The sequence below is a fragment of the Dendropsophus ebraccatus genome, chromosome 13 (genome assembly GCF_027789765.1).
Source record: "Dendropsophus ebraccatus isolate aDenEbr1 chromosome 13, aDenEbr1.pat, whole genome shotgun sequence".
Lineage (NCBI taxonomy): Eukaryota > Metazoa > Chordata > Amphibia > Anura > Hylidae > Dendropsophus > Dendropsophus ebraccatus.
This window is the reverse complement of record NC_091466.1, coordinates 79,328,196-79,340,728: the sequence shown is the minus strand read 5'-3', so window position 1 is coordinate 79,340,728 and position 12,533 is coordinate 79,328,196. Positions and strand designations below refer to the sequence as shown.

At 57.3% G+C, this 12,533-nt stretch overlaps 1 protein-coding gene across 1 annotated transcript; it reads left to right on the top strand.

Annotated features, from left to right (window-relative positions):
- Positions 1–1,294: 1,294 nt before the first annotated feature.
- UBR7 (ubiquitin protein ligase E3 component n-recognin 7) lies at positions 1,295–12,414 on the top strand. The gene is made up of 12 exons (XM_069951333.1): positions 1,295–1,346; positions 1,930–2,099; positions 7,159–7,292; positions 7,405–7,465; positions 7,964–8,059; positions 8,190–8,243; positions 8,397–8,502; positions 9,762–9,901; positions 10,019–10,186; positions 10,270–10,432; positions 11,681–11,742; positions 11,824–12,414. The coding sequence occupies exons 1-12, from the start codon at positions 1,310–1,312 to the stop codon at positions 11,914–11,916; spliced, it is 1,284 nt and encodes a 427-aa protein (XP_069807434.1). The 5' UTR covers positions 1,295–1,309; the 3' UTR covers positions 11,917–12,414.
- The last annotated feature ends 119 nt before the right edge of the window (positions 12,415–12,533 follow it).

Below are 12,533 nucleotides of genomic sequence, written 5' to 3'. Positions count from 1 at the left end.
TAGTGATGGATAGGCTGTATTCTCAGTGATGTCACTGATCTCTAGTGATGGATAGGCTGTATGTGATGTCACCGCTGATCTCTAGTGATGGATAGGCTGCATTCTCAGTGATGTCACCGCTGATCTCTATTGATGGATAGGCTGCATTCTCAGTGATGTCACCGCTGATCTCTAGTGATGGATAGGCTGTATTCTCAGTGATGTCACCGCTGATCTCTAGTGCTGGATAGGCTGTATTCTCAGTGATGTCACCGCTGATCTCTAGTGATGGATAGGCTGTATTCTCAGTGATGTCACTGCTGATCTTCTGTATTAGTCGGCGGGGTCACCTGTTGTAAGAAGTGATGCAGTTCTGACATGGAAGTTTATTTTATTGGCACTTGATGTAATGACTACAGTTTGCAGGATATTGGTTTCTGCTACGTCCATGATCCATGTCCCGGCCTGCTCTATTCTAAGCGCTTTATCCCAACTCATACGGAGAACAGCCGCATGGCTTACAGGGTGCGTGTGGGCTCCTATCTATCTGAGAGGAGGAACTCTCTTTGATCTCTATTAGCAATGTTCTCTCCCTCCAGGAACAGCACCTCCCTCGGCCACAGGCTGTGTTTGGTACTGCAGATTATTCCTATATGAGTGAATGGGTCAGAGATGCAATATCATGGAGGTGATCTGCCCCTCTGTCCTGACGGTGTGCCCCTTTATGACCGGACATGTGATGTCACTGCGCCATTACCCTCTCAGCAGCAATGTATCTAGGCGCAGTACGTAACATCCACGTCTGATTATACAGAGTATCCGCGGCTGTAAGATGTCTCATCAGTATTAGGGGGCAGGAGGAGACGCCGTTACAGCAGATCGCAGAGAAGAAAGGTAAAAATCACAAAACTGATAGGAGGAAATCAGCAGAGTCAATGGCCGGGGGTCTCATAGGGTCTCTGTCACAGCCTGGCTGTATACCCCGCTGTGACCCCAGTATACAGCCCACCAGAGCAGATACGGCTAGTTCTGCCGAGTCTTTGTCCGCTTTGCTGGGGGACTGCTGGACAAGATCCCATTCTTTGAGTCCTCGTCGTCGTCATCGTCATCATCTTCTTCTTCTTCCTCTTCGTTGTCTTTATAAAAGGTAAATAATAAAGGTTTTAGTGGAGCGTCATCTCGTCCATATATCAATAAAGCTTCAGCATTGAGGAATCTAAGACTCCGCCCTCTCTATCAGGGAATGGAGTCCGACCACACCCATGATACGGGGGAGGGGCTTATGGATTCTAATGGGGGGACGTCTATGTGACGGCAGGACAGCTGATAGATGCGGGACCCCCCCACAGTAATAAGGGTCACACATGGTAAGAGCCCGTCCTGATCAGAAAGCGGGTATCATTGTGTGTGCGCAGCACCTAGGTGTCTCCATGGTAACAGACCACACACTCTATGCTGGGAGTTGTAGTCTCACACCTGGGCTGTGCGCGGCTCCGGCCCCTCTCTCCCGCTCCACCAGCTCGGTCAGCTCCGCGGACACCGCCCCCTGCAGGCGCTCCAGGCCCTTCAGGACTCCACGCAGCGTCTTCTCCTCACACGTTACCCGAAAAGGGCGGCTGGAGCCATCCCTGGCTATCAGCTCCGCGCTCACCTCCATGCCGGATCCCGCGGGCACTGGCCTATGACGTCACTAAGCAGCGACCAGATCACGGCGCCATTGTTAACACTGGCAAGCCTCATGCCTCGTCTGTCATTGGCTATGGTTGTTATGACATCATTCATCCACTAGTTACGCCTAGTCTCGCGAGAAGCCACACCTGTTACTATGACGATCGGCGGTCGCCTTATTACACTTCCTCAGCGAATAGACGGCAGTAACTTCCATCCAGCACCGGAAGTTGATTGTTTCCGCCCTCCAACGCCGGAAGTTTCTTCTCCTTCTCTTTCTAGTGTTGCTTATGGCGGCAAACGGGCAGGGAGAGAAGCGGAGCGCGGAGGAGGCGGCCGGGGAGGAGCCGGTGCTGTCCCTGCTCGATGTCCTGGAGGAAGATGACGCCCTGGAGGACGAGGCCTGCGCCGTGCTGGGGGGGAGCGACGCCGAGAAGTGCTCGTACCCGGAGGTACCCCACCGAACCGGAGACCCCCATAACCGCCTGACACTGACCCCCACAGAACCGGAGACCCCCATAACCGCCTGACACTGACCCCCACCCAACCGGAGACCCCCATAACCGCCTGACACTGACCCCCACCCAACCGGAGACCCCCATAACCGCCTGACACTGACCCCCACAGAACCGGAGACCCCCATAACCGCCTGACACTGACCCCCACAGAACCGGAGACCCCCATAACCGCCTGACACTGACCCCCACAGAACCGGAGACCCCCATAACCGCCTGACACTGACCCCCACAGAACCGGAGACCCCCATAACCGCCTGATACTGACCCCCACAGAACCGGAGACCCCCATAACCGCCTGACACTGACCCCTGTCATACCGGAGACCCCCATAACCGCCTGACACTGACCCCCCACAGAAACGGAGACCCCCATAACCGCCTGATACTGACCCCCACAGAACCGGAGACCCCCATAACCGCCTGACACTGACCCCTGTCATACCGGAGACCCCCATAACCGCCTGATACTGACCCCCACTGTACCGGAGACCCCCATAACCGCCTGACACTGACCCCCACAGAACCGGAGACCCCCATAACCGCCTGATACTGACCCCCACAGAACCGGAGACCCCCATAACCGCCTGACACTGACCCCCACAGAACCGGAGACCCCCATAACCGCCTGACACTGACCCCTGTCATACCGGAGACCCCCATAACCGCCTGACACTGACCCCCACCGAACCGGAGACCCCCATAACCGCCTGATACTGACCCCCACAGAACCGGAGACCCCCATAACCGCCTGACACTGAGCCCTGTCATACCGGAGACCCCCATAACCGCCTGACACTGACCCCCACAGAACCGGAGACCCCCATAACCGCCTGACACTGAGCCCTGTCATACCGGAGACCCCCATAACCGCCTGACACTGACCCCCACCGAACCGGAGACCCCCATAACCGCCTGACACTGACCCCCACCGAACTGGAGACCCCCATAACCGCCTGATACTGACCCCCACAGAACCGGAGACCCCCATAACCGCCTGACACTGACCCCCACAGAACCGGAGACCCCCATAACTGCCTGATACTGACCCCCACAGAACCGGAGACCCCCATAACCGCCTCATACTGACCCCCACAGAACCGGAGACCCCCATAACCGCCTGACACTGACCCCCACAGAACCGGAGACCCCCATAACCGCCTGACACTGACCCCTGTCATACCGGAGACCCCCATAACCGCCTGACACTGACCCCCACAGAACCGGAGACCCCCATAACCGCCTGATACTGACCCCCACAGAACCGGAGACCCCCATAACCGCCTGACACTGAGCCCTGTCATACCGGAGACCCCCATAACCGCCTGACACTGACCCCCACAGAACCGGAGACCCCCATAACCGCCTGACACTGAGCCCTGTCATACCGGAGACCCCCATAACCGCCTGACACTGACCCCCACCGAACCGGAGACCCCCATAACCGCCTGACACTGACCCCCACAGAACCGGAGACCCCCATAACCGCCTGACACTGACCCCCACCCAACCGGAGACCCCCATAACCGCCTGACACTGACCCCCACAGAACCGGAGACCCCCATAACCGCCTGACACTGACCCCCACAGAACCGGAGACCCCCATAACCGCCTGACACTGACCCCCACAGAACCGGAGACCCCCATAACCGCCTGACACTGACCCCCACAGAACCGGAGACCCCCATAACCGCCTGACACTGACCCCCACAGAACCGGAGACCCCCATAACCGCCTGATACTGACCCCCACAGAACCGGAGACCCCCATAACCGCCTGACACTGACCCCTGTCATACCGGAGACCCCCATAACCGCCTGACACTGACCCCCCACAGAAACGGAGACCCCCATAACCGCCTGATACTGACCCCCACAGAACCGGAGACCCCCATAACCGCCTGACACTGACCCCTGTCATACCGGAGACCCCCATAACCGCCTGATACTGACCCCCACCGTACCGGAGACCCCCATAACCGCCTGACACTGACCCCCACAGAACCGGAGACCCCCATAACCGCCTGATACTGACCCCCACAGAACCGGAGACCCCCATAACCGCCTGACACTGACCCCCACAGAACCGGAGACCCCCATAACCGCCTGACACTGACCCCTGTCATACCGGAGACCCCCATAACCGCCTGACACTGACCCCCACAGAACCGGAGACCCCCATAACCGCCTGATACTGACCCCCACAGAACCGGAGACCCCCATAACCGCCTGACACTGAGCCCTGTCATACCGGAGACCCCCATAACCGCCTGACACTGACCCCCACAGAACCGGAGACCCCCATAACCGCCTGACACTGAGCCCTGTCATACCGGAGACCCCCATAACCGCCTGACACTGACCCCCACCGAACCGGAGACCCCCATAACCGCCTGACACTGACCCCCACCGAACCGGAGACCCCCATAACCGCCTGATACTGACCCCCACAGAACCGGAGACCCCCATAACCGCCTGACACTGACCCCCACAGAACCGGAGACCCCCATAACTGCCTGATACTGACCCCCACAGAACCGGAGACCCCCATAACCGCCTCATACTGACCCCCACAGAACCGGAGACCCCCATAACCCGCCTGACACTGACCCCCACAGAACCGGAGACCCCCATAACCGCCTGACACTGACCCCTGTCATACCGGAGACCCCCATAACCGCCTGACACTGACCCCCACAGAACCGGAGACCCCCATAACCGCCTGATACTGACCCCCACAGAACCGGAGACCCCCATAACCGCCTGACACTGAGCCCTGTCATACCGGAGACCCCCATAACCGCCTGACACTGACCCCCACAGAACCGGAGACCCCCATAACCGCCTGACACTGAGCCCTGTCATACCGGAGACCCCCATAACCGCCTGACACTGACCCCCACCGAACCGGAGACCCCCATAACCGCCTGACACTGACCCCCACCGAACCGGAGACCCCCATAACCGCCTGATACTGACCCCCACAGAACCGGAGACCCCCATAACCGCCTGACACTGACCCCCACAGAACCGGAGACCCCCATAACTGCCTGATACTGACCCCCACAGAACCGGAGACCCCCATAACCGCCTCATACTGACCCCCACAGAACCGGAGACCCCCATAACCGCCTGACACTGACCCCTGTCATACCGGAGACCCCCATAACCGCCTGACACTGACCCCCCACAGAACCGGAGACCCCCATAACCGCCTGACACTGACCCCCACCATACCGGAGACCCCCATAACCGCCTGACACTGACCACCACCGAACCGGAGACCCCCATAACCGCCTGACACTGACCCCCACCATACCGGAGACCCCCATAACCGCCTGACACTGACCCCCACAGAACTGGAGACCCCCATAACCGCCTGACACTGACCCCCACAGAACCGGAGACCCCCATAACCGCCTGATACTGACCCCCACAGACCCGGAGACCCCCATAACCGCCTGACACTGACCCCTGTCATACCGGAGACCCCCATAACCGCCTGACACTGACCCCCCACAGAACCGGAGACCCCCATAACCGCCTGACACTGACCCCCACCATACCGGAGACCCCCATAACCGCCTGACACTGACCACCACCGAACCGGAGACCCCCATAACCGCCTGACACTGACCCCCACCATACCGGAGACCCCCATAACCGCCTGACACTGACCCCCACCGTACCGGAGACCCCCATAACTGCCTGATACTGACCCCCACCGTACCGGAGACCCCCATAACCGCCTGACACTGACCCCCACCGTACCGGAGACCCCCATAACCTCCTGACACTGACCCCCACCGTACCGGAGACCCCCATAACTGCCTGATACTGCCCCCCACCGTACCGGAGACCCCCATAACCGCCTGACACTGACCCCCACCGAACCGGAGACCCCCATAACCGCCTGACACTGACCCCCACAGAACCGGAGACCCCCATAACCGCCTGACACTGAGCCCCACCATACCGGAGACCCCCATAACCGCCTGACACTGACCCCCACCGAACCGGAGACCCCCATAACCGCCTGACACTGACCCCCACCGTACCGGAGACCCCCATAACCGCCTCATACTGACCCCCACCGAACCGGAGACCCCCATAACAGCCTGACACTGACCCCCACCCAACCGGAGACCCCCATAACCGCCTGATACTGACCCCCACCGTACTGGAGACCCCCATAACCGCCTGACACTGACCCCTGTTATACCGGAGACCCCCATAACCGCCTGACACTGACCCCTGTCATACCGGAGACCCCCATAACCGCCTGACACTGACCCCCACCGTACCGGAGACCCCCATAACCGCCTGACACTGACCCCCACCGTACCGGAGACCCCCATAACCGCCTGATACTGACCCCCACCGAACCGGAGACCCCCATAACCGCCTGACACTGACCCCCACCGAACCGGAGACCCCCATAACCGCCTGACACTGACCCCCACCGAACCGGAGACCCCCATAACCGCCTGACACTGACCCCCACCGAACCGGAGACCCCCATAACCGCCTGACACTGACCCCCACCGTACACCCCCATAACCTCCTGACACTGACCCCCACCCAACCGGAGACCCCCATAACCGCCTGACACTGACCCCCACAGAACCAGAGACCCCCATAACCGCTTGACACTGACCCCCCACCCAACCGGAGACCCCCATAACCGCCTGACACTGACCCCCACCAAACTGGAGACCCCCATAACCGCCTGACGGTGACCCCCACCGAATCGGAGACCCCCATAACCGCCTGACGGTGACCCCCACCGTACTGGAGACCCCCATAACCGCCTGACACTGACCCCCACCGAACCGGAGAACCCCATAACCGCCTGACGGTGACCCCCACCGTACTGGAGACCCCCATAACCTCCTGACACTGACCCCTGTCATACCGGAGACCCCCATAACCTCCCGACGGTGACCCCTGTTATATTTGGGGTCCCTGCTGTGATAGTCTTGTCTGTATTGTTTGCAGGGTTACGTGAAGAGACAGGCGCTGTATGCGTGTAACACGTGCACCCCCAAAAACGAGGAGCCGGCCGGGATCTGCTTGGCCTGTACATATAAGTGTCATGAGGGCCACAACCTGTACGAGCTGTATACCAAGAGGTTTGTATCATCACCCGGGCCCCTCGTATGGACTAATAATTTATAATACTGCCACCTAGTACACCGTGCCCGCTATGCCGTACAGACGCTAATATCTCATATTTCCTCACAGGAACTTTCGATGCGACTGCGGAAACAGCAGATTCAAGCAGATGGAGTGCAAACTGTTCCCGGTATGTGATGCCCCCCAGCCCTGGAATCTGCCCTCAGACCCCCTCCCCCCCAGGCCTGGAATCTGCCCTCAGGATCCCCCCCCCCCCCCCCCCCCCCCCCCCCAGCCCTGGAATCTGCCCTCAGACACCCCCCCCCCCAGCCCTGGAATCTGCCCGCAGACCATAACCACCACCCCCCCCCCCCAATCCCCCCCCGGCCCTAGAATCTGCCCTCAGACTCCCCTCTTCCCCCCCCCAGCCCTGAAATCTGCCCTCAGACCATAACCACCACCCCCCCCCCCCCCTCTCCCCCCCCGGCCCTAGAATCTGCCCTCAGACCCCCCTCTCCCCCCCGGCCCTGGAATCTGCCCTCAGAACCCCCCCCACCCCCAGCCCTGGAATCTGCCCTCAGACACAATATCTCCCCCCCCCAGCCCTGGAATCTGCCCTCAGACACAATCTCCCCCCACCCCACCGCCATGATACTGCCCTGTTATTAACCCTGTAATTCTCGCACAGGAGAAGGAGAATGTGAATGCTGGAAATAAATACAACGATAACTTCTTTGGGCTGTACTGCACCTGCAAGAGACCGTACCCCGACCCCGAGGATGAGGTGAGCGCTTCTACATTAACCATGTGATGTAATGTTGTTCTGCAAATCTGTAAGAATATGGAGGATCTTCCTGTGCTGCTGTGAGTACTGCAGCAGTGTAAAGCATGGTCTGATGTCTCCTTCTCTGCAGATCCCGGATGAGATGATCCAGTGCATCGTGTGTGAGGATTGGTTCCACGGGAGGGTGAGACGCTTAGTATTATATTCCGCACAGCCATATATGTTTTGTAGGACTAGTTAAATATTTTAATGTCGCCATTTTGGAGGCTTATGTAATGCATGGGGGGGGGGGGGGCAGATAAAGCCGTGACTACATAGGATGTAATATATATTGCAGCACTTGGGGGTGGCTCCGCCTGAACATCTGGAGTACCAGGAGATGGTGTGTCCCTGCTGCATGGATCGCTGCTCCTTCCTCTGGGCTTACAGCAGCAAGATAGGAGGTAAGAGCTGCCCTGCTGCTTCACTCACTGACACTGCTGCATGACCCCTGCCGCTTCACTCACTGACGCTGCTGCATGACCCCTGCCGCTTCACTCACTGACGCTGCTGCATGACCCCTGCCGCTTCACTCACTGACGCTGCTGCATGACCCCTGCCGCTTCACTCACTGACGCTGCTGCATGAGCCCTGCCGCTTCACTCACTGACGCTGCTGCATGAGCCCTGCCGCTTCACTCACTGACGCTGCTGCATGAGCCCTGCCGCTTCACTCACTGACGCTGCTGCATGAGCCCTGCCGCTTCACTCACTGACGCTGCTGCATGAGCCCTGCCGCTTCACTCACTGACGCTGCTGCATGATCCCTGCCGCTTCACTCACTGACGCTGCTGCATGACCCCTGCCGCTTCACTCACTGACGCTGCTGCATGACCCCTGCCGCTTCACTCACTGACGCTGCTGCATGACCCCTGCCGCTTCACTCACTGACGCTGCTGCATGACCCCTGCCGCTTTACTCACTGACGCTGCTGCATGATCCCTGCCGCTTTACTCACTGACGCTGCTGCATGACCCCTGCCGCTTTACTCACTGACGCTGCTGCATGACCCCTGCCGCTTTACTCACTGACGCTGCTGCATGACCCCTGCCGCTTCACTCACTGACGCTGCTGCATGAGCCCTGCCGCTTCACTCACTGACGCTGCTGCATGACCCCTGCCGCTTCACTCACTGACGCTGCTGCATGACCCCTGCCGCTTCACTCACTGACGCTGCTGCATGACCCCTGCCGCTTCACTCACTGACGCTGCTGCATGACCCCTGCCGCTTCACTCACTGACGCTGCTGCATGACCCCTGCCGCTTCACTCACTGACGCTGCTGCATGACCCCTGCCGCTTCACTCACTGACGCTGCTGCATGACCCCTGCCGCTTCACTCACTGACGCTGCTGCATGACCCCTGCCGCTTCACTCACTGACGCTGCTGCATGACCCCTGCCGCTTCACTCACTGACGCTGCTGCATGACCCCTGCCGCTTCACTCACTGACGCTGCTGCATGACCCCTGCCGCTTCACTCACTGACGCTGCTGCATGACCCCTGCCGCTTCACTCACTGACGCTGCTGCATGTCGTCCATAGTCATGTAGAGGGGAAGAGGTGACTTACAGAGCGCCAAACCCTCTGCACTCATAGTTATATGGTAGTATCAGTAGGATGGATGGGCTCTCTGTTAGGTAACTGTAGTTTTATTTTCATTCAGTCCCTGTTGTCACCAAGATCACTGCAGCCGACACCGATCAGGAGGTGAAGGTGGAGGACTGTCCGGAGGAAACCAGCAAAGCCCAGAATGGTCCCAGTATAAAGAGTGAGGAGGAGCAGGCGTCCACCAGTGCTGACCAGGTAGCCGCTGTATGGGGGGGTGGGATAGCGGCTTAGCGGGGTACCAGCCATTATTCCTCTCACACACTCATAAATGTATATCTGTAACTTAGTAACAATACTGATTTCTTTTATTAGAATCCTGTGAATGGCGCCATCTCCAGCTCCGTAAAAACAGAAAAGAAATCTAAAGAGAAACCCTGCAAGCTGCAAGAATACAGAGAATCACAGAAACCTGGAGTGAACGTCGCCACCTACTGGCCAAGCAACTGGCGGAGTAAACTGTGCCGCTGTGATGAGTGCTCGGTAGGTGAGCGTAGGAGGCCAGCGCCCTGTGTGTGCCGCCATATTACAGAGGCCACATCTCACGTCGTTCTCTATCTCTGCAGAAAATGTACTCTGAGCTGGAGGTTGTGTTCCTGCTGGATGAATGTGACACTGTTCAGGCCTATGAAAACAAGGGCAAGTCTGAGGTGGGGCAGGAGAGCAGGGACCCCCTAATGACGGCCCTCAGCAGCATGAACCGTGTCCAGCAGGTGGAGCTAATCAGCGGTAAGAGGCGGAGCTTGAGATTCCAGCCATGGTTATCTACATAGCAGGAACGTTACTGACAATATACACAGGACTCCTGACCGGTCACTTCTCACCATATGTTTCCAGCGCATTGGAATATGTGGCGCAGTGCAGAACTAAGTGTACTTGTCACTTCAAATACTTCTGACGGGTTAGAGATGAGAGACGATAAAAAGTTTTGATTGGTTTGGGTCTGAGTGTTCGTGCCGTGTCTGAGAGAATGTGCCGGGAGAGGACTGCGCTGCAATGCGTCCTGTCCCCGCTGTGTCAGAAAATAAGTCAGACTTAAAGGGGACATACAGTGTAAGGCTGCGTGCACACTACGGAATTGCCGCGTATAACCCGCGGCGTATTCCGTCGCTCGTCCCCGCACGCGGCGGCGCACTTTTCCGCCGGTGCCATAGACACTGTTCTGTGCACGGGCCGATTACGCGTTCCGTCGAAACATGTCAATTCTTTCGACGGAACGCGTAATCTGTCTATGGCACCGGCGGAAATGCGCGCCGCCGCGTGCGGAGACGAGCGACTGAATACGCCACGGGTTATACGCGGCAATTCCGTAGTGTGTACGCAGCCTAAGTCTACGGAGTCCAATTTTTTTTCTTTTTGCCAGAGTGGGGAGAGGACAGTGCTGCAGTGCGGTCTTCTTCCGATCGGTCCAGGTGTAAACACAAAAACCCTGACCAATCAAAACTGTTGCTGTGACATATGTCAAAAGTTCTTTGAAGGTCAGGTACACTTTAAGTACATGTCACCTATTCGTGTGTATTCTGTGCAAAAGGACACAGATTATTCGCATTGAGGGAACATTTAGATTAGTCCTAACCTGACCATAGACGCTAATAGGGGACGATACAGGGCAGTGCAATGGCCGCCCTCCTGCTCCTCTAGTAATTCTCCCTAATAAACCAGGTTGCTCCTCTGCAGTGATGGCTGCTTCAGTATTAATTAGGGGGTACTGCTGGAGAAGCAGGGGGAGGGTGGTAATTCCAGTGTAAAATGATGGCGCAGCGGAGTGCCATAGTGGAGGGAACCTGTACTACTGTGTAACGTCCCATGGAAATATGATTGCTGTGAATGTTCTATCCGTACAACCTCCTGCGAGATCCGGGCACATGCATTCTACCTGCACTGACACACTGTCACATCCTCAGGATCATTATAGGGAGTGTGAGAGGTAGTCCCCCCCCCCCCAATTACTTATTTCACTTTTTTTTCTTCTACCAGAATATAATGACCTGAAGACGGAGCTGACAGATTATCTAAAGAAATTTGCAGAAGAAGGAAAGGTAAAGCCCCCCCCCCCCCCCAGTGTATGACATTAGGGCCCCCATTATCTGCCTCTTCATCACACTCTCCCTTTCCCTCAGGTCGTCCAGACTCAGGACATCCAGAAATTCTTTGAAGATCTTCGTTCTCGGAAGAGGCAGCGGCTGGACGGCCTGCAGTATTATTGCAGCTAATGATATATAAATGGCGGCAGCCGTCCCCCTCCTCATCTTGTGTCTAGTTTTATTTCCCTTTTTATACAGACAGAAGCAGTTGCTGCTCCGTGGTGCAGACAGACCTGATGGGTCCCCCACATTCACTGCGTCTGCCCTCTGTAGTAGGACCTCACTAGTCATCATGTATTTGCTGAGCCCCCACCCCCCCAGGCTTGAACGTATTTCCTGTATCCCCGGGTGGGGGCTTTGCATTGTCATCCAGCTTGTGTAACCCTATGAAATGTCTGAAGCGTCTCCTCTATTTAGGGTGTTGTTCCCCTAAACCTGTGTGTTCTCTCTTGTAGAGATAGGGCCCCTAATGGTCGCCAGGAGATTCCTGTAAGGAAACCTTTGCAGCTTTGGGTTTGGCTGTATCAGCTCGGCCCCTGCTGCCCTCACCGCCCACCTGCTGCTTGTGCTTTGTGTCACCCATCATGTATCTTCACAAGCATTGCAATAAAAGACTGAAAACCCTCATTTACTTCTTATATCTGGGAGGAGAAGAGGGAGCGGATCCAGGATCGATGTGATTTCTGGTCCTGAAATGGTTAATTTATCCTATTATCTTGTGGGCATGACTTTCTATGACTCCTTAT

Bases quoted from the DNA above. Each gene is read 5' to 3' on its own strand.
- UBR7 (XM_069951333.1), top strand. From the start codon at position 1,310: ATGCGGGACCCCCCCACAGTAATAAGGGTCACACATG. The intron at 1,347-1,929 runs GTAAGAGCCCGT...TTCTCTTTCTAG, and splicing joins AGTAATAAGGGTCACACATG to TGTTGCTTATGGCGGCAAAC. The intron at 7,466-7,963 runs GTATGTGATGCC...ATTCTCGCACAG, and splicing joins TGGAGTGCAAACTGTTCCCG to GAGAAGGAGAATGTGAATGC.